Below are 27831 nucleotides of genomic sequence, written 5' to 3'. Positions count from 1 at the left end.
AATTCCAAGCGGACTCCTGCCGCTGCTTGGGAGGGACTGCGTCCAGAGGCCCGGCGGAAGAGGTGGGGAGAGGCTGGCGCGACAAGGCCCTAGCGCCGGCAGCCCCCTGCCCAACCTGGCCCGCAACCCGGAAGCAGAGGCGAGCGGCGCGGCGTGGCAGGGTTGCGGTTCCGGGTCGGGTCTAGCTGCAGCCCGCGCTCCGCTCGCTGCCGCAGCGCCCCGCCCCCGCACTCCGGACCTGGGCAGGCGGTGGCCGCCCGGCAGCTCCCGGGGCCACATGGCTGAGGGGGACGCAGGCAGCGACCAGAGGCAGGTGAGGCCCCAGCGGGGCGCCGACCTCCAGGCTCGGCTCGGCCTCGTCTCGCCGCCCCGGGCCTCCTCGGCAGAGGGGGCTTCTGCCCGGGGCCACCCCCGGTTTCGCCCGCACCACCAGGGGCTGAGGCTGCGCCATTCTCTCAGCCGTATCCCATTTTCCCGGCGCTTGATCTCAGCCCATCTATCGCGCTGGCGGCTCCCGCGCGTCGGCGCACTGGGCCTGCCTTGGACGGTGCCATCGTCAACCATCAGCACGCGACTCAGCAGCGCCGGGCTGGAGGCAGAAACCAGGGTTCTGCTCCCCAGCCTGTCTCTGCCGGGTGATCTTGTAGTGGTCACTTAAGACCCCAGTTTCTGCGTTTGCAAAAGGGGCAATTATAACACGGACCCTGGAGTCCCCTGAGGACCCGTGGATCTAATGCTGTTGGGCTTGAGCTTACCCCCAGCGCGTGGCTCACGTGGGCGCTATTGAAGCTTTTCCTAATGGGCCCTAAGGACAAAATGAAATCATACAAAGTTGGAAGTATACGTTGCTCCCCATTTTTACCTTTAGATCCCGTTTTATTTTTAACGTGAAACCAAAGGTTATTTCTGAAGCGTTTCGAGGATTTGATTACCCAAAACCCCAACAATCACCCAGCCTCGTGGCCAAATTCAAAACAAAGCAGGAGATAGGCAGTAGTAATATAAGGGCAAACATAATAGGTAGCAGTGGTCCAGGGGTTGGGGGGCATGTGGGAGGGGTTACCTGTTAAAAAGAGAAGGTGGAGCGGAGAAGATACGTTTATCCTTTCACTTGCGAGTCTCATACAGAATATAGGAGTGCATATATGTTTTGGCTCAGTAGTGGTCAAAGGCATAGCGATGTAGGAGCAAGGCTGGCGTCAGTCATTGCTATAGAGTCTGGTACCCAGGGAGTAGGACATTTTGACCCGCTGCTGAGAACGTTTGGTGTCGTTCCTTTAGGGCTCCTTCACCCAAGATGGTTATGTTAAATGCAAATACCTTATAAAGCAGTAAGGAAGACTCAGGTTTTTTAGGGTAGTCAAAATTTTTTTGACTTTTTCCCCTCATCAATCTCTTTCAGAATGAGGAAATTGAAGCAATGGCTGCTATATATGGCGAGGAATGGTGTGTCATTGATGACTGCGCCAAAATATTTTGTATTCGAATTAGCGACGATATAGATGACCCCAAGTGGACACTTTGCTTACAGGTATTTTTCTTCTTCATCTACAGCCGTTTTCCAGTTACAGTATTGATTTTGTATCATTGACTACTGTTGTATTTCTCTAATTATTCTTGTGTGACTTGCTCTGATTTGTCATTTTGTTGCTGACTTTTGTTAACGATTGATGATCTAAATGTATGGGTAGTTAGATCACTCTCCAGTAGTGCTTTCATTGATAATACCCTTCTTTCCTATGCCAGTTCTTTAAGTGTTCTTCATGTACCTTTGGCAGACTCCAGTTTCACTTCCTTTCATTATCTTCTCCATTTAATAGAAGAGGGTGTAAACCTGGGAAGATGGCTAACGTTTTCTGAGAAAGAATAGATTAGTAATTTAGATGGTTCATAGAATAGATAACTCATTTCTTTGTTAATTGGGAATCAGTTGTGGTTAGGATACATACATGAAACTTACGGCTTTGTGTTTAATGCTTATTCTTTGGTGCCTGTCTGTACTTCCAACATAAAAGATGCCAAATTGAGTTTTTATCAGTATTCATTTTTATAGTAATACTGATTTCAAAAGAAATATGCATGGTTTTCTAATAAGTGTTAGCTATTTAATAGTATTTGGTAGGATTTTTTTTTTTTAATTTCTTAAAAATATCTGGAACATGTTACAATGCCACCCTCGTCATCTGGGGTTGGGGTATAATGACTCTATTTCAGTTTCCCTTTTGTCTTTGTCCACCCTACTTTTTCTAATTTTAATTGCTTTTATACTTTCTCGGCAAATAATCTCCTTAAAAAATTGGCATCATCTTAACAACATATTTAGGGCTTCCCTGGTGGCTCAGACGGTAAAGCGTCGCCTACAGTGCGGGAGACCCGGGTTCAGTCCCTGGGTCAGGAAAATCCTCTGGAGAAGGAAATGGCAACCCACTCCAGTATTCTTGCCTGGAGAATTCCATGGACAGAGGAGCCTGGTGAGCCACAGTCCATGGGGTCGCAAAGAGTTGGACACAACTGAGCAACTAACAATTATTTAAGGTGGAAGCATAAATGTGAGGAGGGAATTCGCTTTTGAAATTTGATAAAACAGTGGTTTTGTGTCTTAGTTTGGCAAGTTAGAAATCTGTCTGGTGACTGGCTTTATGAATGTTGTTGTTTTTGAACCACGATAAAGTATAAGCAGGTTTGTTTTTAAACTGCTTCGCAGGTGATGCTACCAAATGAATACCCAGGTACAGCTCCACCTATTTATCAACTGAAGTAAGCTATATTTCTACATTTATATTTTTATAAAGACTTTTACTTTGCAAAGATTGTTTGTACTGTACCTTGTGTTTATATAGACTGTAGTCAATATGTATATAGAAAATGTCAAAATGTATATAGAAAGTAAAAACACGTTGGACTTAATGTGGAGTATTTACATTTAAAAATTAAATTATGTAAAAACACACTGACATTTGCCACTTAGTATATAAGAATCAAGGGATTCATAGGGGATAAAATAGCTCCAGAATGTCGTTAGAGATGGGGAAGGGAATCTTCCTCGTTAGACAGTCTAGTAATCTAGAAACCTTGGTCTGTAGAGTCATTCCTAACCTGTTTCCCTGAGTGTTTTAAAACCACAGCAGTAAAGTTTGCTGTCACTCATGGTTCTGTAATTTTTCATTTTTATTCATTGAGAATGAAAGATAGGATTATAGAAAACTTGTAAACATAAGTGCTCTTTTCAGAAAAAGTTGATTTATAGTCATGTGGCAATTGACTTACTTGTTAGAGTTGTTTTTTGGGACATCAGTTAGAAAAAATTGGGAACTCTGGTTGTGTGGCAAATACTGTGAATTTGGAAATATAGATTCTGGAACATATTCTGCTACTTACGTAAACTTAGGCAGCTTTTATGATATGCACTCCTCCATTTTTTAAACTAATTTTAATTGAATAATTTGTTGGTGTCATCATGGTTTCCTGAGAGGACTAAATGAGTTAATGCAAATGAAAGCATTTTGGAACTGTTTAGATTTTACAACATAAAATAATATTTTGATCAAAGTAGAGAAGTTTTAAAACTTAAAATCAGTTTGTGATTAATCAGTATTTTTTCTTTGTGATATAAACACAGTCTTTGAGTAATCATCTTTATTTTGTTTTATTTAATCTTAGTGCTCCTTGGCTTAAAGGGCAAGAACGGGCAGATTTATCTAATAGCCTTGAGGAAATATACATGTAAGTAATGGATGATAAAACAGTGCTATTAGTGACTCTTATGGGCTTTGTTGGAACTGTGATATATTAGGCCCTTTTGTAAACTTTATGTTAATCTGTTTTTCCATTAACAAAAAGAGTACAGTTAAAGAATCCTTGAAAGATTAGTTATATAGTTTTATATATACATTTGATATAAATTCTGTTTAGAAACAAAAATAAAAGTATCTTTTGGAACTAATAGCTATAAAAACACTTAGCTAGCTGTGAAAGTAAATTCAGAGACACTGTTCTTATTTTGATATTTTCATAGGCTATGTTGAATGAAACTGGTAACAGCAGAATCCTAAGCATAATTATTCTTTAAACTACCATGTACTGTTAATGGTAATGTTCTTGTATTAGGCCATAGGACTGAGAGTCTATTGATAGTATACTGTATTTTTCACTCATTCATTCAGCAGATACTACATAGCAGGTATTATACTAGATCCTGGATATATATAATTAGTAAAAACAGAAATGGTCCCAGTTTTCATAGCATTTAGAATTTGCTGGTAGGGGTGATATTACTGATAACTCTGTAAAAATGAATGTCAAACTGCAGCTGTGATGAGTTCTATGAAAGAAGGATATTAATGTGTAGTACTGAGTTTGAAATAAGACCTGACCTAGTAGGAGGTGAGGGATGGCTTGTTTGACTTAAGAGCTGAGTTACTTAAAATAAAAGAACTCCAGTGAAAGGCCACAGCATGTGCAGAGGCTCTGTGTCAAGGAGTTTGGAACATATGAAGACACAAAATAATGGTGGTATAAGGAGGGGGTGTTGGGGAAAAGGGAGCATGGTGGGAAAGGAACCTGGCGAGGTGAGCAGGGGAAGTTATGGAGAGTTCTGTAGGTCATGTGGAGTGTCTGTCTTTGTCCTGAGACTTATGGGAAGCTTAGAAGAGCCGAGAAGTACTTTGATGCTGTGGTGAGATTTTCATTTTGAAAACCCCGTTCTGTGTCCGGGTGGAGAACTGACTGGAAGGGAGCAACTAGATTTGGGATATCAATTAGGAGGCTGGTGCAATAGTCCAGAGAAAATGTTTCTGTGATTCGGGTGAATTGTATTGAGATGTATTAATTTAGTATAACAAATAATGTTCTGAAATATCAGCTTTACTATAATCCAGGAACTGATAGGATTGTCTTACACGTTCTAGGTGGCCTCCCAATCTGGCACAGTGAGAAAACCCACTTTGTGTCTATACCAGGGTTCTCTTCCTCACAGAATAGTAAATTTAAAAATACTAAGTCTTGGAATTTCCCTGGTGGTCCAGTGGCTAAGACTCTGAGCTCCTAGTGCAGGGGCCCGGGTTCAATTCCTGGTCAGGGAACTAAATCCCACATGCCACAGTGAAGATTGAAGATCCTGTGTGCCATAATCCAGAGAAGCCAAATAAATAAATAAATTAAAAAAAAAAAACTAAGTCTTCATGGAATTGATTCTGTTGGTTCTTACCAAGAGGAAGTGTGGTCTTCCTTGAGTCCCTAGGTTTACATTTGACTCAAGAAGTAACCTAGAACTGGAGATATCAATGGGAGATGCTCCCATTTAGTGATTCCATAGTCCTCAGAATATAGATATTACATGTTTTCTCAATGAAATGTTTTCTGTCCATGATCTTATTGGCCATTCCAACTTTTGTGCCCCCAACAAACTTCTTTCCGTAATCTTCTATTTATGCCTATTTACCAGTGTAGCCCCTAGAGTAGAATAAGATAAATAACGCTGCAGATTTGCTCACCAAAGATGTCGTAATTGTACATCTTATGTTCATTTTTCAGTTCTTATCTTATTTGGCCTCTAACTTTCGATGGTGTTGAACACTTCCTCTTCTTGGAAAATCTTCCCACACTTGCCTTCCGTCCTGTTAGTCATATTCATCAGTGAGATTTTTCTATTTTGCACAGTGTCATGCACTCTGAAATGGCTTCCCATCTGCCTTTTTTCTACCCCAAAGTGCCCCCTTTATTAAGAGATACCCTCCCTTAGGGCACAACTTGCCGATCTCCTTAGCTGGTTCTCTTGAGCTATTAGAGAATTAGGAAGGATCAGAAATAACAAAGCAGTTTGTTCTGAAGATAGGATATTGTTCGTCCCATCTTGTTTATTAAAAGCACTTGAAAATAACCCCAGTCCAATAGTATTCTTTTCACACATGTGGTCTAGGTAGAAATGCAGATTGTGTTTTTAAAAGTTTTGTGTGACAACTTTTAATGGTATTTTTCCATAAAATCCCAGCAAGGGGCAACAAGTGAAATGCTATTGGTCATTGAAAAGTAAACATTTAAAATGTATAAATATAGTTCTTAATGTTTATAGTTTCATTATGTTCTAAATATTATAACATTGTCAAGATTTTCATATTTATTTAGAATCATTTTGACTGCTGAAAAATTTTTTTGCCTAGATAAGAAGGTGAACTATGTTTTCTTTTATGCCAAGGAGGGAAGAAATCTGAAAGCTAACAGTCTCGTCCAGTAAACATTTTATAAGTATTTTCTATATGCTAGCACTCTGTTAGGAGTTTGGAATTTAAAAATTAAGATAGATGTGTACCAATACACTATAGTGACATAATTGCTGAGAGGTTTGGACCAAGTGCTGTTCCTTTTAGAGGTCTCTGGAAATGTGGTGAGGTTGCAGAGGAGGGTTCCATTGTGAAGGTGACCTTTGGGTGTGGTGCTTGGCAGATACTCAGAAAGGGAGAGATTTTCAGATAGAAGGAACTGCAGAGTTCAACAGTCTGATATGCTGGGGATAGGAATTGATATAGGTGTAAGAAGAACCTGTTACCTGGGGTAAGGAGTTTGGACATTATCTTTAGGCTCCAGGCATTTTAGGCAGGGGAGTGATGTAATCAGATCCGTGTGGCAGTGTGGAGGGTGGGCAGTGAAGAGTCTGAAGGAAGGGACTCTGTCGGAGCAGCAGTCAGTAACAAGGAGGGAGACAGGAGAGATCTTCATTGAGGCAACAAGAATGTAGGGGAGAAGAATGGTCAGTTAGAGGAATACTTAAGAACATAAACTAGGATTTGGTGATGGGGTAGATGTGGAGTTATTTGCTTATCATACCTTATTTTTGTTTAAACATTTTGCATTTTAAACATGGATAGTTTGAATATATGAAAATAGTGATTTTTATAAAACAAAAGGTAAATGATAGATTTTAAAAATATTTCAAACATTATACCACTTGGTATTAAGAGAAAAATGAAAAAGATTAAGCTTTTTTAAAATTTGAATTTATGATAGTTCATTTCAACAATATTTACTTTTAAATCCAAGAAAATGATTAATTTCCCACAGCTCTTCACAGTGTAATGTATCACATGAAGTCTTAGATTTGGAACCTAGAGAATGAGCCTTGTCAAAGCAGAAAGTGCACCAAACCAAGTTAAACAGGCGAGGAATACTCTCTTCAAGACTATTGTAACAGGGGAGAGAGGCAGAACTCGGTCTGAACTCGGCTGGCTGAAACCAAAGGCAGCACGGTTTTTGAGGGCTGGGATAAGCTGTGCTAACCTGTAGGAAAGCAGGGGGGATGCTGGGGAAGGTTGATCAGAGAGTGTCCAGCACATTCAGTTACTTCCTGAGTTTGCAAGTGTTTCTCGTGGTCAGGCCATCTGTGTGTGCAGATCGTGGCTCATCGGTAGTTAGATGCTCCTTCCAACAGAGACTGGGCAACAGGGCATTCTCTTCCTTGATGGCTGCATTTCAGAAGAATGGCTCCCAGGTCCTTGAGAAAGACACTCCTTGGTTCTAAAGCTGACATAGCTTCTAAAAAGATACCCATAATCTCAAAGGAGCAAAAGAAAAATTTATGATGACAAGTTTTCTAAAGAAAATGCTCTAAGAACAGAGAGGTCAGGGCCTAGAGTCAGGAAGCTCTGCCTGTCTGAAGTTTAATCAAGCTGATGTTAAGGGTGTCTTGGGCAGGCTTCTGGGGTCAGTTTTTGAAATAATGCGACCTCTTTCTCATCTGTAAAATGAGGATAATAAAATAATATCATTGTGAGGATTAAGTGACATAATCCATGTGATATATTTTAGCACTTTATAATAGCAGCTCTCATTTTTGTTCTTGTCAGAAGAGTCGTCTCATCAAGTTTTGTCATTTTTAAATGAGATGATGGAAACTCAGATTGAGTGATTTGTCTGAGGTTACCCAGCTTTGTAGTACATTCTAGTGTATATCTTTACCCTTAAATAACAAATATACATACTGGAGAATTAAAATGAAAATTAGAGCCACAGGTCAAATGAGAGTCACAAGTAACTTGACTTTGTTTTGATCATTCTGAATTGGATTCTAGTTATTTAAGTATAGTTAATCACAGTTATGTCTCAACTAAAATAGCAGTTTTTAATCCAAGTTGATCTTTTATTCAATTTGAAAAAAATTTGTTCTAGACTTTTTATATTCAGCTACTATACCACAATAATTTCATAAATTAAAAGCTTAGCATCTCACCGTATAATGAATATTCTGATTTTGCACCGATTTTTAGAATTCAGCAAACTTCCTCCAGGACCACTGGGGTGCGGGAAAAGAAGGGCACAGGAGGGAGGGCTCCAACTTTTGTCTATTTTAATTTGTTTTTGGTTCCATGAGAGATTTCATTACAGTGAAGGCAAAAGTTTGAAAACCACCAAATCCTAGTCTGCAGTTAAAAGATATAAGTAATCAACTCTTCTTTAAAAAAGAGGGGGGGGGGGTTTACAAACGACTGTTGTGAGAGAAAACACAAAAAAGCAGGAACAATGACATCACCCAAACCACCATCAGTGATAGAATTTGGAGGTCCAAGGGAAAGAATTTTCATTTTCTTCAGGAAACCTTTCACATCTACTACCACTTCCTTAAACTAGATTTCAGTAAATCTAGTTAAATAGTAGGGACAAAGGAAGTAGTCAGTAAATGATGTTAGATGGAGTGCTCTGGAATATTTTTCTTCAGGAAGCCATGGGTTAGAGGAGAGGAAATTTAGAGTTAAGGTTTAATGTCTTATTATTATTAGAAAAATTAGTTATTAACTGCAGAAATTCTTCCAAGGCATTTTCCACTGCCCTTCCCCCAGAAGTCCCCTAACAAAAATAACAAATCTGAATATGAATATATATTCACAGAGGGATGATTTTCCCGTCTCAAAGGGGGCTGTAAAGATTAAATGAAGTAACCAAGCATTTTCTACACCTTACATATGGTAGGTGTTCAATAAACACTAGATATTAGTGCTCCTACTTTTGGTGATGATGATGATGTGATGAATTCAGTAGAATGGGGTTAGGAGATGGAGAGAATTACATATAAAAGCATATGTTTTTAAGAACAGTAATTGCAAGCACTGAGACCAAGGACCCAGTTTTCTCATTCACTGCTGTACCCTCAGGGTTGCACATAGTGCCTGGTGTGTAGGCGAGGCCCTTACAGATCTGTTGAGTGAATTAAGACCGGTCCACTTGAAAAGAGACTGCTTTTGTAAAGTAAGACAAGATGCTGTAAATCTGTTTTGTAGGTGGGGAAACTGAGGCAGTTCAAGTGTCTTACTTGCCTAAGGGCACAGCTGCTTGCTAGGAGAGCAAAGTGATGTGGGCGACCTGAGCTCTGGAGTAAGTCTGCATTCCCATTCTCGCTCTGGACTTCTTACTGCTTACAAGACTGTTTTAGGCAAGTTAATTGATCTCTCCAGGCCTGCTTTCTCATCTGTACAATGGGAAAATAAAGCCTACTCTGTTAGCAAATTATGAGCATTAAATGTGTTGGTATATCAATATATAATGTACTTTGGGCTTAGTATATATTCAATACATTTTACCTTTCTCTGTCTCTATACCTCTGAATCTTTTATGGAGGAGAGAGGAAGGGAGTAGGAATTGTTGAAAAGAAACTCAACCAACGTTCTTAATTTTTAAAACTTTTCCAGTTGACTTTTGCCCTTTCTAAATAAGACAGGTTGTCAAAGAGCACAGAGGGTCGTTTTAGTGCTCAGGGATTATGGGTGGGATGGGAGTGTTTGAGGGTACAGAATTACTTGAAAACAGTGTTGTTTTCTTCTGTATGCTTGTTTTGAAAGCTTCCTTTGGGTGCTGATGAGTGGTGATAAAGAGAGATAATGGTTTCAAGAGCAACTGTTAGAGGAAGGGGTAAGGTGTTATGAAGTAGTTTGGTGAGTTCCTTAAACACACATATTAATACATCTAAAATTAGTATCATTCCCTAAAAAACAGACACTTGGGCCTTTATTTTATTGCTGTTGCCATCATTTAACATAACTCTGTGGAAATGAACTATGACTTCTTCTTTTTCTCAGTGAGCCTTTGAGATGGATTCAATTATCTGATGCAGCCAGATAGCTCTTTGGGACCGAAATGAATTTGGGCAATAGAATATTATGTGGAAAACAAAATAAGAATCTAAAGCTTTGCATTGCATTAGTCTTGTAACTTGGCTTTCTTGGGGAGTTTCTAAAATGCTTTGTATTCTTAATTGTTGAAATAAGTATACAAAATAAGTGGTTTGAAATTGTTCAAAAAGTTTAGGAAAGCAAGCAATGACTGGGCATCAGTACTACAATTATATTCACTGACAGAAACAAAATCATGTTTATATCTATCTTAATTCCTTTGAAGTTCAGAAATTCTCTTTCCCCTCTTTGGTTGTAGCTCTTCTACTTATTTTAAGTAAGCAATGTTAATTTGGGAGCCATTGGGATTTTTAATATTGATGTATTAAATATTCATCTACAAATGTTAGTAAATCTCATGTTTTTATAATTTCTTTTTAAAAGGCATGGCTAGGGAATTCCCTGGTGGTTCAGTGGTGAAGATTTGGAGCTATCACTACAAGGGCCTGGGTTCAGTCCCTGGTTGGGGAACTAAGATCCCACAAGCTGTGCAGCAAGGCAGAAAAGAAAAAAAGAAAACACATGGCTAGATATCATTTAATTTCTTAGATTATAAATATGTCTATATTATCTTGAATTTGAGAAATAATTTTTTTAATAACAATTTTTCCCCTGAATTTTGTTTAGCCAGAATATTGGTGAAAGTATTCTTTACCTGTGGGTGGAGAAAATAAGAGATGTCCTAATACAAAAATCTCAGATGACAGAACCAGGTAGGTTTGAAAAACGTTATCATTGCTCTTTTAATTTACAGTAATTAAATTTTCATGTATATATTCTCACTGAAACTTTTAATAAAGACCTATATCTTGTTATATGGTTTTATATAATAAAATATATTCTCTGAAAAGTTCTTTACTCGTGTAAATATGGTTATTTCTTTCAATAAGGTGCAGCCTCTTTGGTTTCAGATTACTGTAAGCTCTTACAGAGAAAGAATTTTATGGTTAAAGAACTTTGCTCAAAAACCTTTGCTTTCTATGGCAATATCAACCATGTAACATTCTTCATGCATTATTGATATGTTAGACATTAGCTTCAAATGAGTGTAATGTTTATAGAAAAAGAACTTTGGAAAACACATTGACCAATATTTAGGGTATAAAAAGTGACTTTGAAATTTGATTTTTAAATTGAGATAGAATTCATATACTATGATCATTAACCTTTTAAAATGTATATTCAGTGGTTTTTAGTAGATTCCAAAGTTGTGCAGCCATCACCACTATCTAATTTCAGAACATTTGAGAATTAATATTTTGCTTTATTATTATTCTCTCATTGAATCATAAGTATATAACAGCATAGAAGTTTCTTATGTTTTCTGTTTACTTTGCTAGTCTTTGCTCCAGGTACTACAGAAGCCTTTTAGAAAGGAAAATTACTAAGCATGATTTTATTTCCAAATAGAGTTTTATTGTTATCACTGATAGAATTATTTTTAGTTTGGGGAGAAGAAGAATTAAAGAACAACAATTCAATAGTCTATTGACTAAGTTTTAGAAGGTTATTTACAGGAGACCAATTATTGAGGATTCCCGTAGCAAAATCAGTAAACATTTAAAGTTGATAGAAATATATATTTTTTGGGAGCATTTTGCAGTTTTTCTATAGAAGCAAGTATTTTTACTGCTTCCATTAAAATCAGAGGGATAAATGGTCTGAAGATATTCTGATCATGGGACAGTATTTTCTGAAGTGTTTTCTTTGACTTTTTATGATTCATGTTCTGATTTTGTGGCATTTCAGGGTGTCTGAGAAGAGTGGTCTCAAAATTAGTTTGTGCCAATCCCCCATTCTAGGGTGGGATAATTGCAAAAGTATTACGTATACCAGTAGAAATTTAGAACTCCGAAACTTTAGAATCACTCACCTCTTAGGAAGGTTTTTAAATTGTTGATTTTAATGTGGTATTTTCCTTTTCCCACCTATATCTATAATTTAGTTTCACCACACTTCAGTTTTTTGAGTTACTGATTTAGGTTATATAATTTATAATTTTGAAAAATTTTCTTCAGAATTTTTTAATAAAAAATTTTCTAGACTTCATATTAAAATGGAAGTGATCAGGATATGTCATGAGAATTTTCTTCTCCAGGGCACCCACTTGACAAGTAATTCATTTTTATTTTACTATTAATCTTCAGTATGTATTTATTCTTTATTTTATTTTTTCTACTATGGAAATATTAAATCTTGAAGTAGTTATTTACAGCTATTTATACTTCAAAAAATTCTGAACTAGTTTCAGACTTACAGAAAAGTTGCAAAAATAGTAGAAATAGCTGCTGTATCCCTCACTCTGCTTCCCTGAGTAGCGTCTTATGTAACCATAGTATAATTATTAAGAACAGAAAGCAAGCGATGGTAAATACAATATAACAATATTTTCACTAGTGTTCCTTCTGCTGTTCTAGGATCTGGTCCAGGATTCTTTGTTGCATTTTTTTCTCCTTACTCCTCTAAAAATAGTTCCCCATTCTTTCTTTGACTTTCATGACCTTTCATGACCTTGAGTTTGTCCATTGTTTTCTCATGATTGGAGTAAGACTAGGCATTTTGGCAAAAATATCACAGAAATGATATTGTGTCCTCCATAGTGTATGTACTATATCAAGGAGCTGATGATATCAGTATGCTTTATTATTGGTGATATTTACCTTGATCCCTTGGTTAAGGGGGTACCTGACTCCACTATAAAGTTACTGTATTAGTCAAGTTTTCCAGAGAAACAGACTAATAAAATGTGTGTGTCTTATGTATGTATGTATGTATGTATGTGTGTGGATGTAGCTATGTATTGGGTTGGTCAAAAAGTTTGTTTGGGGTTTCCATAAGATGTGATAGTAAAACCTGAATGAACATTTTGGCCAACTCAACATTTATAGAGAGAGGTGGGGGGAAGGAAAGGTTGGGGACAGAGGGAGAGGTTGATTGATTTTAAGGAATTGGCTCACAAAATTATAGAAGCTTGAAAGTCCAAAATCTGCAAGGTAGGCTGACAGCCTGGAGACCTACAGAAGAAATGATATTGAAACTCGAGGCTATGAAAGCTGCATGTTGGCAGAATTCCCTCCTTGTCTTGGGAGGTCAGTCCTTTTTCTTTTAAGACCTTACCTGGATGAGTCTCGCTTGCATTGTGGAGGGCAATCTGCTTTATGCTAAGTCTACTGATTTGAATGTGGTTTCCATCTAAGAAATACCTTTGCAGAAATATGTAAAATAGTGTTTGACCAAGTATCTGTGTACCATGGTCTATCTAGGTTGTCATATCAAATTATCACAGTTGATAAGTCTCTTGGGGGAGATACTTTGAGGCTGTGCTAATACCCTATTTGTCTTCAAACTTTCATCCCCCCGCCCCCTGATTTTAGTATCTATTAGTGTATCTTCCCAACAATATTTATAAACAATATGGTATTGTAACAATATGGTGATTCTCACTTCTTTCTTTCCTGCTTGGTATGATTAATTGGAATTATATTGTTAGAACAAGATGTCTCTTCTCCACATTTATTTGATTATTTACATTTGAATGAACTCATTTTATTTAGTGAGCTAAAATTCCATACTGTCATTATTTTGTTGCTCAGATTGTTCCAGGTTTGGCCTTTCAGAGTGCTCGCAGGTAGGCTCCTGTGTTATTTTTATAAGCTCCCATCTTTTTCTGAACATTCCTTTACTCTCTACAATCACAAGATGTCCCAGCTCATCTTACATTTTCCTTGTCCCAACTCTGGAGACAACCACTTGTGAACACTGGTTCCTTCTGTTGAAGACTGATGTTTAGAGATGAAGACTCAAAGTTTTTTAAGTGTCATTTCTTATTGTCGTATGATCAGTCATAATGTCTCATATCCACATAGGCCCAGACGTAAAGAAGAAAACTGAAGAGGAAGATGTTGAATGTGAAGATGATCTTGTTTTAGCATGTCAACCAGAAAATCAAGTTAAAACTTTGGATTTTGATGTCAGTGAAAATCGAACAGGTATAGTGAATGTTACTAGTTTATTTTGAGGACAGTAGTGATGTGGCTTCACTGGTAGGTCAACTGGTAAAGAATCCACCTGCAATGCAGGAGACTTTGGTTCGATTCCTGGGTTGGGAAGATATCCTGGAGAAAGGATAGGGTACCCACTCCAGTATTCTTGGGCTTCCCTGGTGGCCCAGGCGTAAAGAATCCACCTGGAATGTGGGAGACCTGGGTTCAATCCCTAGGTTGGGAAGATCGCCTGGAGGAGGGCATAGTAACGCACCCTTGTATTCTTACCTGGAGAATCCCCATGGACAGAGGAGCCTGGTATGCTTACAGTCCATGGGGTCACCAAGAGTCAGACACAGCTGAGTGACTCAGCACAGCACAGGGGGTAGCACTGATTGGTTTTTGGAATGGTGTTAGTTCAGTTCAGTTCAGTTCAGTCGCTCAGTCGTGTCCGACTCTTTGCGACCGCATGAATCGCAGCACGCCAGGCCTCCCTGTCCATCACCATCTCCCAGAGTTCACTCAGGCTCACGTCCATCGAGTCCATGATGCCATCCAGCCATCTCATCCTCGGTCATCCCCTTCTCCTGCCCCCAGTCCCTCCCAGCATCAGAGTCTTTTCTAATGAGTCAACTCTTCGCATGAGGTGGCCGAAGTACTGGAATTTCAGCTTTATCATTCCTTCCAAAGAAATCCCAGGGTTGATCTCCTTCAGAATGGACTGGTTAGATCTCTGAGAGATTTAGTAAACTGTCACATTTTAAGGAATTCTTATTTACAGAGAACTGGGTTATATTTTTCCTGCCTCTTGGTCATTTTGGTGTTTTCTAAGTCTATCAGAATAGTGAGGACAAAAATAGAAACTTAGTTTTTCTTTTTTTTTTTGCTGTTAGAGTTTTGAATTAATGGTGGGAGAAATTGAAACTAAGAAAGCTATGTTAATGTTTTCAATTCATACTGTTTTCTACTGATGGCTCAGAGTTAAATTTTAGTCTGTGCTAACAAATATAAATACAGTAATTGAAGGTGCAACCACTGAATTAAAGCTAATGAAACGCCTGTAAGATTTTAGTTTTTGCTCAAATTTGTTCCATAATCGAGTAGTATTCAACTTATGAATAGGTTGCTGTGATAAATTAGCTCTTTGTTTCTATCAGAAAGTATGTTCCATTTTAGTATTTTAAAATTTTGAATATCGTCAGTTCCTCACCTGTCTTACAAAAACATGATAGACCTGAGAGGATGTTCATTTTCTTTGAAGATAGGGAGTTTCCTCTGCTATCATATAGTACCTTTTAAATAGTGAATGAAAATTTAAAGTTCTTGCATAGTTTCTCAAAATTAGTGGAAGAGAGAGGACAAAGAAGTGAATGAGTAGGGGGACAAGACCCAGGATACCTGCCCCTGCTTCACTCTGAGTAGCTCCCATTTTATTCATTTACATATTTGTGGATTTGGCATAGGATTTCTTTAGAGAAAGAAGATTCACTATAAAAAGAGTGAAAATTAAAGTCATAATAAATCACATCCAGTTCATATTGACCTTAGTAGTGTACCAGTACAGTGGTCACAATCTTTTCAAAAAAACAACACACCTCGGGGGAAGGTCAAACATCCTCCATAAACCTGGCTTCTTATTCTATTCCTGCCATAAACCAGAGCAGGGATTTGAGGCAAGTTATTTGAAATGCTCCAGAAATATTTTTGTATGAATTAGTTGAAGTATTTTATCTCTTGTAAGGTAAACTAACTTGTAGAAATAGAAAAAAATTAATTGTTCTTAAGCTTGTTTAAAGGGCAGAATAACTGGAAATCAGGTACTCAATGGCATACCAATATGGTGTACTGTTGATATATTTAATTCAGTCCTACGAAGTAGGAACGGTTTTATTAGCAGAAAACATTATATTACAGCTATACAAAGTAAAGTCATAGGTTTCCCAACCCAGAGGTCCATCAACAGTAAAATAAATAAATACTCTGTATTAGCTGATCTTTTTGATCTCAGGACTCCTTTATACTCTTAAAAGTTAGATATTATGCCAACTCATACTATTGAAACAGTCCAGTATTTGCATGCCAACCCGCCATTTTCACTGGGTGACCACTTAGCAGGTGAAAAGCATTTATAAGTCAAGTAGTTTTATCTTAATGTAGGATATACTGGGGGGACATTTTAAATTGTAATTTAACAGACAAACAGTATTGGTTATTTGAGTTGATTAGCCATGTAATTTACATCTCTTTGCTAACTCCCTCCGCTATACTATTTGCCCATTTTTCAGTATTTGTATGTAAGAATTTTAAAAAGTAACATAATTCTTTACATTTATAGAAATAGAAGAATTACCTCCGATTGATCATGGCATTCCTATTACAGACCGAAGAAGTACTTTTCAGGCACACTTGGCTCCAGTAGTTTGTCCCAAACAGGTAAATTTACTGTGTCCAGTGTACTTTGATGTTGTTTTATCAAAGTAATTCATGCAAATGGTTTTGCAATAATATATTTGTTTTTGCTTTTAATTTTCATTCGAGACAAAAATTATTTCTGATTTTTCTACCCCCAAATTATTGGGAATCATGGAATATTTATTTCTGTTGATGACTGCTTTCAAAATTATATGCAGACTCTGATTAGGGCTTAACTAATGGATTTTCAAAGAAGAAAAACCCATTGTGGTGGCATAGAAAATTATGATGCTTACTAACTTGTTAAAAAATCATTTGTGAAAAAAAAAAAATCATTTGTCGTATCACAGGGGAGTTCTATAAAACCTAGCCTGATTTGTTGTTACCCAAGTAGGGGGACAGTAGACAGACTGGTTGAGCTCAGTCTTTCCAACCTGAATTCCTTTTCCTTTCAGCTTTCTGATTTTAGGTGACCTGATAACCACCAAAGGATATCATTAGGGAAACTTTTCAGTCAAAAATGGTATTCATAGGTCTTTGTCTTTCTCAATCTCTTCAGCAGAATTGTTTTCTTCTTCCTTGCTGCTATAGTCTACCCTAAACTTTATGAATGTAAGAGACAATTTCAGTACACATATGAAGTTAAATTAACCAGAGAAGTCTTAGAGTAAGCATCGGTCTTCTTCCCTTTGGTCTCTCCAAGTTCTTCTAAAGCCCTATATATAGGAATATAATTTTTTGCACCAGGTTGCCTTTTAATTCTCTGTTAGTCTCTGGAAGAGGAAGTTCTTTTCTTCATTAATTTGTGGTTGGGATAAGAGCTTCTGGTGCAAACTTCTGAGATTTTCCCTCAGAAACCCTGTTTTGCCCTTGGCCATTACTTATACTCTTGTTGCCAGAATCCTTACACATTCTATTCTGAATCTCTTCATCTTGGATCCCTTTTCCATTTCTGATTATAGTCACTTAGACTTAGAGGATCATAATTTGTGAGAGCTGAAATAAATCTTAGAGGTCAGTGTCTACTTATTTTACTAGTCAGGAATCTGAGTCTGAGAAACACAAGATAGCATCATTTCTGATCCAAGTTGGTGTCCCCGTCTCTAACTCAATCTTCCTACCTCCAGTTTTATCCGTGCCCCTTGCCAACTACTTTTCTGGAAGATCTGACCACGTGTCACTCTTCCCCCGCATACTCAATAATCTTTGCTGATTTCCTTTGGCTGCAAGGAGAAATTCAAACATGTTATACAAGTCACTTTGTGATATGACCCTGCGTTAATCATCTGATACATCTATCATTACGTTCATACTCTAAAGGCAGAGCTACATAAAACTGTTGGTCACTTTCTGAACCTTTCTCTTTTATGTCCCTGCTAAGGTTGCCAGGATACCTACCTAAATTGGAATTTAAGGTAAACATTATTGCATAGGTCATACTTATAATAAAAATATTGTGGTTTATCTGGAGTTCCATTTCAACTAAGTGAGAGTCACTCAGTCATGTCTGACTCTTTGTGACCCCATGGACTATGTAGTCCATGGATTTCTCCAGGCCAAAATACTGGAGTGGGTAGCCTTTCCCTTCTTCAGGGGATCTTCCCAACCCAGGAATTGAACCCAGGTCTCCTGCATTGCAGGCGGATTCTTTACCAGCTGAGCCACAGGGAACCCCAAGGATACAGGAGTGGGAAGCCTATTCTTTCTCCAGCAGATCTTCCCAACCCAGGAATCAAACTTGGGTCTCCTGCATTGCCGGCAGATTCTTTACCAACTGAGCTATTAGGGAAGCCCAAAGTGAAAGTTGCTCAGTCATGTCTGCCTGTTTGTGACCCCATGGGCTGTACCGTCCATGGAATTCTCCAGGCCAGAATATTGGAGTGGGTAGCCTTTCCCTTCTCCAGGGGATCTTGCCAATCCAGGGATCGAATCCAGATCTCCTGCACTGCAGGCAGATTCTTTGCCAGCTGAGCCACAGGGGAAGCCCAGGAATACTGGAGTGGGTAGCCTATCCCTTCTCCAGCAGATCTTCCCGACCGAGGAATTGAACCAGGGTCTCCTGCATTGCAAGCAGATTCTTTACCAACTGAGCTCCCAGCGAAGCCTCTAGTTAAACTTAAGCATTATTTATTTCTTCCTACTAAATCTGGTTCATTTGTACATGCTCTTTCCTCTGAAGGAATGACTTCTTCTTGCCCCACCCTACTCTTCAGTTTTGATGCAGAATTGTCACTTATCTTTCAAGTTCTGGCTCTTGTTACGTCCTCTCTGAACCTTATTTCTTCCAGGAAGAGTTTGGTTTCATAAGTTTTGAAACATACCATTACTCTGCACCTCTCACGCTGGTAAATTTTCAGAGCCATTTCTAGAAATTCTCATATTCTCACTTAACTTTCTCTCTACAGTATGGGGAAAATTTCTTATATACAAGTATCTTGGACATGGTTACTGCTCAGATATTTGTTGAAAACTGGTGCTCAAAAATTCTAGAACTGTTTTTTTTGTACCAATTGGAGTAATTCAGTTTTTGCCCCTAAAAATGAGGAGAAAACTTTGGAAATGGCTTTTTCAAAATGTAGTTGATTATTTAAATAACTGTTAATTTCAGTTCAACAGTATGTATATCAATATGCTTTAAGATTTTTTTTAGCATTTACAGAGCAAATAAAAAATATATATCAGTTTATTTATATTGTTGCTGCTTTTAAGGTGAAAATGGTTCTTGCCAAATTGTATGAGAATAAGAAAATTGCTAGTGCCACCCACAACATCTATGCGTACCGGTAAGTGATCATCACTACTTTAGGAATGTGCAGTTTGTCAAAAAAAAAAAAGGAGGGAGAAACAGATGCATGATTCAAAACAAACACCCAATTATGTGTTTTCTTTTTTCCATTGTAAAAGTAATAATCATGTGTAAAATATTTGGAAATGGCAGAAAAAAAAGGAAAAGGTTAACCATTCTCTGCCATTCAGTGTAACTGATATTGTGAAATGTTTTCTATCTTTTCTAAAGTTTATTTTTTAATGCTTCATTCTAGTATCCAGGTTTTTCCTTAATATAACAAAAGCATTTTTCCATGTTGTTATATTGCTTTCTAAACATTATTTTAATGGCTTTGTAATACTTGTTTGAGGTTCCACACCACAATTTATTTAACCATTTCCTCTTTGTTTCTCATTTCTTAAAACTATTATAAAGAATAGTCCTGTGAACATCTTTGTATACTTTTTAGATTATTTCCTTAGGATAGGTTCTGATTATTTCATATTCTTTTTTGAAATGAAACAGAAGTATAGTTAAAAAGGAAAAAATGAATAGATTCCTGGAAGTAGAATTATCAAAAAATGTGGACATTTTTGAAATTCTTAATCCATATTACCAAATTTTTTCTGAAGTTTTTTTAAACCAATTTATGCTCCCATTAGCAGTGAATTTGGAGTGCTTCTTTCACTACACGTCTTTGAGTATGAAAGTTTTATACAAATCTCTGCAAAATTTGTTGTAAAGAGATGAAGGGTGTATTTTTTTAAATATTCAAATTTATACAGACTTAACATAGTTTAGGACTAAAATAGATCAGAATATAGACATAGGAATTTGGTATAAACTTAAAATGTGATTGAGACTATCTGTAAAATCTAGGCTATCTAAAATTCAGAAAACTCAAAAAAAATTATCACTTTTGATTGGTGAGTTTTTAATATTACTAAGTCACATCCCATTAAATGCCACATCTTCCCAAAACCCATTTGTTACATAATTCCCTACTTATTAGAGTATCAGGGTATAGAATTTTGGTGTTTTAGTGAGTTAGGGTCATCAGTAAAAAAGAGAGATTAGATTGTGGTTGCTCTCAGTGGTTAGAATGTGCTGTAAAATTGTTAATAGGTACCATTTATTTAGTTCACATCTTTATTGAGTGCCTACTCTGTGCACTCAATTTACATGCATTAATTCTAATTATTTAAGTGATTGTGCCCCTGTAAAAAGGTGAACTTTTTCAAGATCACATCGTCGTTAAGTGGTAGATCTGAATTTGAGAATTTAATGTTATTTATCTCTATCTTATTCCTGTCAATACACGGCTATGTGGCTGCCCCTTCGACAGTCACTGGACATGATATTGATTTTACGTTATCTGAAAGTGAAAGAGGAGAGTGAAAAAGTTGGCTTAATACTCAACATTCAGAAAACGAAGATCATGGCATCTGGTCCCATCACTTCATGGGAAATAGATGGGGAAACAGTGGCAGACTTTATTTCTTTGGGCTCCAAAATCACTGCAGATGGTGATTGCAGCCATGAAATTAAAAGACGCTTACTCTTTGGAAGGAAAGTTATGACCAACCTAGATAGTATATTCAAAAGCAGAGACATTACTTTGCCAACAAAGGTCCGTCTAGTCAAGGCTATGGTTTTTTCAGTGGTCACGTATGGATGTGAGAGTTGGACTGTGAAGAAGGCTGAGCACCAAAGAATTGATGCTTTTGAACTGTGGTGTTGGAGAAGACTCTTGAGAGTCCCTTGGACTGCAAGGAGATCCAACCAGTCCATTCTGAAGGAGATCAACCCTGGGATTTCTTTGGAAGGAATGATGCTAAAGCTGAAACTCCAATACTTTGGCCACCTCATACGAAGAGTTGACTTATTGGAAAAGACTCTGATGCTGGGAGGGATTGGGGGCAGGAGGAGAAGGGGACGACCGAGGATGAGATGGCTGGATGGCATCACCGACTTGATGGACATGAGTTTGAGTAAACTCCGGGAGTTGGTGATGGACAGGGAGGGCTGGCGTGCTGCGATTCATGAGGTCTCAAAGAGTGGGACACGGCTAGATGACTGAACTGAACTGAAAATAAATAATGTGCCAGATACTGTATTTCAAGCCCCAGGTTTAAGTACTTGAGTATTTCTGCATATTGATGGTGATCAACTATCACTTCTCACAGATGTCAGCTGACTGCATGTAACAGCCCCTCCAAATCACCCCCTTATATAATTGATATTTGGGAATGAAGGAACTTAGCTTGTCAGAATTGTGTGTCAGAGAAGACTAAAAAGGCACAAAGTGGAGGCTTAAAGGACTCCACTGGGAGTTAAAGAAATAACTTGTATGTGGTCCATGGACTTTGTGTTGTGTGTTTTGAATGCTTAGGGTCCTTTTAAGGCTACTTCCTGGTTCTGGGGCTGTGTCCCTGCTTTGGAGTTATGGGGCACTCTTCAGGCCATTGGTCCACACAGGTATTGGATGCTGCATCTTTGTCTTCCTGGCATGTGAGGAAAGGGGTAGTGAAAATGTCCATGGTACTTCTTTTTTAAAAAAACAAAAACCTAACTATTGATTTACATAGTTAAATTTCTTCTTTTGTTCCTTAAAGTCAATCCCTGACTCCTTTTTACCTTAAATTTGCCATACAAAATTTTGTTTAATAGTACTAACTCTCTCTTCTTGAAATCAGGCCAACTCTAAATAATAGTAGAGCTTGGTTCAGTGTGTGTGTGTGTGTATGCATGCATTCGTGCTCAGTGGCTTCAGTCTTAGCCGACACTTTGTGGCCCCATGGACTGTAGCCTGCCAGGCTCCTCTTTCCATGGAATTTTCCAGGCAAGAACCCTGGAGTGGGTTGCCATTTCCTCCTGCAGGGGATCTTCTCAACCCAGGGATCGAACTGGGCAGTTAATATTTACTGAGTAAATGAATGGATAAATGGATTGGTGGATGGATAGACGGATTGGTGGATGGAAAGACGGATGAATGAATGAATGAATGAATTAATATGATTGGTATAATAAAACTAATAAAGTTGACTTAGGTGTATAGATAAGGTAGTATTTGGCTTTTTATCACAATAGCTGGAAAGATATCTTTGCTATATTTGCCTAGTCCTAGATAGAATATTAGTATTTGTAGGGGCCCAAAAAACCCACTAGATGGCATATCTTAACTGGCACTGTTTTCTTTTTATACCTCTTACTTAGCTTCCAAGCTTGTTGAACTACAGTGTAGCCCTATTTATTATTCCAGATGCTAATTTTCTAGATAATTTAAATGGGTAAAAACACTGTGATTTATTTCTGATACTGATAACTATCCAGGGGGAAATTATGGAAAAAAATAAATCTTATAATCCTTATAGTGGGGAAGATAAATGCTTCGTGGCTAGAATAAAGACTTTAGAAAAGTATAAAATATTGATTTAGGTTGGTTTTATCACCTCCATCTTTTTAATGTACTTTTTTTCTCCTTCACTAGAGCTTAGGCTCTTTGAGGACAGTGTACCAGCTGTTTCCTTTATACCATTTGTTAGTGCCTCTTATGTGTAATGTTCAGACAGCTGACTCTCAGTAAACGTTTTTTAGTGACTACTGTATCTAATCTCAGCTTCAAGATTAAATGAATCAGAAAGTGTCATATGTGTAAGCTCACTTTCTGAAATTGTAGCATTTCTGATTCAAAGGAAGTACTGTTGATTTTAGCTTTCCAGAATATAAAAAGGGAAGCATATTGGATAGTAAATCATCAGTGAAAATATAACCAATATATATCAAGAAAGATTTTTTAAAATAAATATGCTAATTTTGGAAGTAAACTGATGGCAACAAGTATGAGGGGGTATAACATTTACTTCAGTATTTCAAGGTTTCAAAGTGTAACACTGTGATATGGATTTCTAGAATATACTGTGAGGATAAGCAGACCTTCTTACAGGACTGTGAGGATGACGGGGAAACAGCAGCTGGTGGGCGTCTTCTCCATCTCATGGAGGTAAGTGTGAGTTAAACCCTGTCAGTCCTGTTCTGTGAGCCATAAAATTTCTCAACCAAACAGAGCTCCATTTAGGAATAAGTCAATCAGTTATATGATATATAATGAGCCATATTTGGTTTTATTAGGAGATAATTTTTAAACATTGATTGAGAGATAACTTTAACCACTGGATATGGGGCAGAAAGCAAAAGGTTAATAATTTGTGCTATGCTTTCAAGCTCTTCCAGTGATAGACAATAGAAGATTATCTTCAGCTCTGGAAAAAGTTATCCTTTTTTCTTCATGACAGTTTCCTCTCCTCTGTTTTCTCTGTTCTGTCTTTGTAAAACTCATGTTGGTTGGATATTGGACTTCTGGGTAGATCCAGAATGTTTCTTTTTTTTTATTAAGTTGTTCATTTCATTGCTTTATGTTCTGAGACATTTTCTTGAGTGCCTTCCAAAATTTCTGTTGAATAAAATTTTTCTTTTTTTTTAGCAACCATATTTAATTTTCAGTTCTTTCTTTCTTGTTCTCTGTTTTCCCCTTTTCATAGTGTGCTTGCTGTTCTGCTTTTATGAATGCAGTGTCTTCTGCAATTTTTCTGAGTATAATAATTAGCTTTTTTTTCCAGATGTTTTCTTCCTTAAATTTCTCCTTGTCCATTTTAGTTTGTTTATCTTGCCCTTTCTCTTTCATGGTGCTGGATTTTCTTCATCTATCTGGTGATCATTGATTGTTCATTAATTTTAAGAATGGATTGGTTTTTTTCCCTAAGGTAGCTGCTGTAGTTTCTTCTGCCATTGTATGTAGAGGTTTGTTTTCTAACCAGGCCCTTCCCTTGATAGGAACTTTGCGGGGGTCAGGCCTGTAGACTGGTGGGCTTCATGTTAAGGGCAACATTTAACAAATGTCAAACTGTGGAAGACCTTACTGGTAGGCACCAGAGATTACTCATACAGCCTCAGTTCTGTCTAGCGGTTTGTTCAAAAGCAGGTTTTGTGCTGCTGTTTGACGTATGAGTAGAAACCTGCCTAAGCTCAGCTATTCTGGTTGAAGTTACCAAGAACCGTAACCTACAGTATGACCTCCCCTTCACTCTGACTGGTGGCCTCCAGGTTTAGAATTTGAGGACACTGTGGAGCACAGTGTTTTCCAAATTCCCTTCTCATTCTAACATCTGTCCCCTCAGTTGTTACTAACCTCACTCTGCTCACTCATGGTTATGCCATTAAAGTCGGGGGGAAATTTTATGTGCAATTTTATATATGTGTATATATATTTTTTCATTTTTCTTTAAAACTCAGATTTGTACTTGTCCATATCTGTACATAATTATGCTTCTGAAAATAACAGATTTTGAATGTGAGAGATGTCATGGTGGTGGTATCACGCTGGTATGGAGGGGTTCTGCTAGGACCAGATCGCTTCAAACATATCAACAACTGTGCCAGGAACATTCTAGTGGAGAAGAACTACACAAATTCACCGGTAAGTGGTTACTGATACTATATCTAAAGAGTTTCTCACTGCTGCTTGTGAGATTAAAAGAAAAACATGAAAAAGAAAATTAAGAGTGAATTAGAATGAGTGACGTACATTAGAAGATCCTTTGAACTAGGAAACTGGAGGCTTAGGTTTTGGTCAGAACAGTGTGATTGACTAGTTGTGTGATCTTGGGCAGATTGGTTCATCTCTTCAGACCTTAATTTCGTAGATTCATGGGGTTTTATAAAAACCTTAAGACCAGTCAGTTTCCACTCCCTAAAGTTGAGGCCTGTAGAAGTTGCAGCTAATGCTACAGTGAACTGGATGGTCTTTAAACATCCATAAAATTCTAATATTCTCTGTTAGTGTCAAAGTATATCCCCTTTTCCCTGGCATGCCTTTAGATGCCTTCTTCTTTTATATTTTGAGATTTTTGTCTCATATTTCAGATACGTTCATATCTAATTCATTTAAATTTTGCTGCCTTACTTTGGAAAATGAACAATAGATTAAAAAACATTAAGGGGAATTCCCTAGGGGTCCTGTGGTTAGGACTGTAGGCTTCCACTGCAGGGACATGGGTTCAGTCCCTCAAGCTCTGCAGCATGGCCAAAATTTATATATTCACAGAAAATAATAAAATTCTCCAGGCAAGAATACTGGAGTGGGTTAAGCCATTCCCTCTCTAGGTGATCTTCCTGACCTAGGGTCTCTTGCACTGCAGGCAAATTCTTTACTGTCTGAGCCACCAGGGAAGTCCAATAAAAATAAACATAAATAATATTGATACTACTTAAATATAAATTTGTTAGATAACTGAGATAAATGTTTTCTTTGATTATCCTTGACTGTTTTGGAAATATTAAAATAGAGTGTGATAAGTGAAAGAGCCCTGTAAAACAGAAAGATGATACATATGGAAGTAATTACACTTTCACTATTCTGCATATTCTGTATGACTAGATTTAAGATTCCTAAGTGTAGGAAGATACTACATTAATTTACATCTTTTTCAGGAGGAATCATCTAAGGCTTTGGGAAAGAACAAAAAAGTAAGAAAAGACAAGAAAAGGAGTGAACATTAACATCTGAAACTATATGAAAGGTTAATTTGCCTATAATTATATACAAATTCCATGGTCATCCAAGAATATATTGTGCAGAGAGAGAACCCTGGACTGTTCAAGTCAGCCAATTCATTGTGAACACCAGCATATCTTTTGTTCTTTGGTTATATCATCTGCCAAAATAGAGAACTTGTGATATTTTCATGTGTGTTTCAGGCTGATTCAGAAGGATTAATTTGAAGTTAATCACCACTGCATCTAATTTTAGAAAGGTAACAGTTACCCAGGGCAGTACCTGAGTTAACTGTCCATTTCATTACATGTCAAGTGCCTTTGTTAGGTGGGGAAGAAGTGTCTCTAGAGGAACATAAATACCTGATTTCTCGTTATTGGGATTCTCATTTTGTTAAGTGAGTATTACCTTTTACTGCTCTTTATGGTTTATTGGAGTAGGAGCTCATTGAAGATGATCTTCAAGAGTTTCTTCTTGTGATTTTAATTCATAAGTCTGTCACCTTTCATTTTATAGTGTTCATCATGGAGTAATGGATTAAGTGAAAATCCAGGCGTATACACCTGCAGTTAATGTGCTGAAGTGATAATTCATCTAACAGATTTGTTAGTATAAGTGTTATGCCTCAATTTTCTGTTGCAAATTCGTATTTGTGAATTTTAAAAGTGATTTTCTAGTCTCTACTTTTTTGTTTAATTCTTGTACTGTTAAGCAATAAATACGGTGTGCCAGTAGTCTCCTCCAACCGCTGAAATGTATTGGTGTAATAGTCTGGTTTCTTCGAACAACCTGGAAGTACTTTTCTTGTGATCTTCATTGAGGAATTAGAACTGTGCCGCCACTGTGATAGGTTAATGGGACATTTATGGAGTGGCATAGAGGCGGCAGAACGCTGCTGGTGCAGAGTGACAGTGTGCTGTGGAGTTCTGTAAATGTGGTGCGCTTTTCCTATTCATACTCCAGCTATCTTTCTCAGCTCCATGACTTCTGGAGAGAAAGAACAAATCTTTGATGGGAAAAACAGAAAATCCCTCTTTTTTCCCCCCATTCTTATAAAATCTTCCTTTCATGAGTTTTTTGTAAAAGTTGCTTTTTTCATTTGCAAGTTGTACAATTTACCACTAGGCATTTAGAAAATAAATTTATCTGTGAGGTATTATAAGTCATTAACTATTCCCTTTCAGATAATAGTTATAAGCAACTATTAAAAATGATTAATTAGTCACAGATTTGCCTGAAATTCTTTCGAAGAGAGGGAACAGAAATAAGGAAGCAGTTTGGAATGGTGCTGGAGCGTGGAAAACATCAAAGAAAAGTGGACACATTGTTTTTTTTTTTCCTATTCTCTAATGTTTTAGGAGATACAACATCTTGACTTGGTATTTTTAATTAGAATTTAGTAAACTGCTTTACTCTGGAATGAATTCTGAGAGGTAAAATCTAAATTACATTTGTTGTCAGTGTGTTTAATTGTTGTAACCCATATTTATTTAAAACATTTACCTCAAATTCCATGAAAAAGTATGTTTTATGTATTAACTGTTAAAGAACTTAAAGGCTATTGATTAAAATGATTTCAGTTTTGGCATGTCAAAACCTGTCAAAGAAGATAAAAAACAGTAAGAACTGGTGCTACAGAAAAATGTGAGTTAATTTTTCTGCAACACCAAATTTGAATTTCTTTCTAGCTGTTTTATCTAACATTTATTTAGGTCTTTATGCTGCTGCTGCTAAGTCGCTTCAGTCGTGTCCGACTCTGTGCGACCCCATAGATGGCAGCCCATCAGGCTCCCCCATCTCTGGGATTCATCTTTATAGAAAACCTTTTAATCTCTGGTCCCATTTTCCCTTACTAAAAAAAAAGAGCAACAACAACAACTTATTTTTGCTTCTTTTATTAACCACATTTTCCAGACTAAAAAAACCCTAATATCCTTTGCCCAAAGTCAGCTAGTAAAAAAG

At 37.4% G+C, this 27831-nt stretch overlaps 1 protein-coding gene across 1 annotated transcript; it reads left to right on the top strand.

Annotated features, from left to right (window-relative positions):
• Positions 1–239: 239 nt before the first annotated feature.
• Positions 240–26442, top strand: IMPACT (impact RWD domain protein). The gene is made up of 12 exons (XM_052660526.1): positions 240–313; positions 1403–1531; positions 2705–2757; positions 3661–3723; positions 10782–10867; positions 14021–14143; positions 16473–16570; positions 19232–19332; positions 23229–23319; positions 24658–24792; positions 25806–25841; positions 26386–26442. Exons 1-12 carry the CDS (start codon positions 278–280, stop codon positions 26440–26442), a joined length of 1008 nt encoding a protein of 335 aa, XP_052516486.1. The 5' UTR covers positions 240–277.
• Positions 26443–27831: the final 1389 nt, after the last annotated feature.

This window comes from Budorcas taxicolor, chromosome 22 (genome assembly GCF_023091745.1).
Source record: "Budorcas taxicolor isolate Tak-1 chromosome 22, Takin1.1, whole genome shotgun sequence".
In the NCBI taxonomy this organism is placed as follows: Eukaryota; Metazoa; Chordata; class Mammalia; order Artiodactyla; family Bovidae; genus Budorcas; species Budorcas taxicolor.
This window is presented reverse-complemented; position numbering and strand designations above follow the sequence as displayed.

Coding starts and splice junctions, on each gene's coding strand:
- IMPACT (XM_052660526.1), top strand. CDS start 278: ATGGCTGAGGGGGACGCAGGCAGCGACCAGAGGCAG. Junction 1,532..2,704: donor AGTGGACACTTTGCTTACAG/GTATTTTTCTTC, acceptor ACTGCTTCGCAG/GTGATGCTACCAAATGAATA. Junction 2,758..3,660: donor CCACCTATTTATCAACTGAA/GTAAGCTATATT, acceptor ATTTAATCTTAG/TGCTCCTTGGCTTAAAGGGC.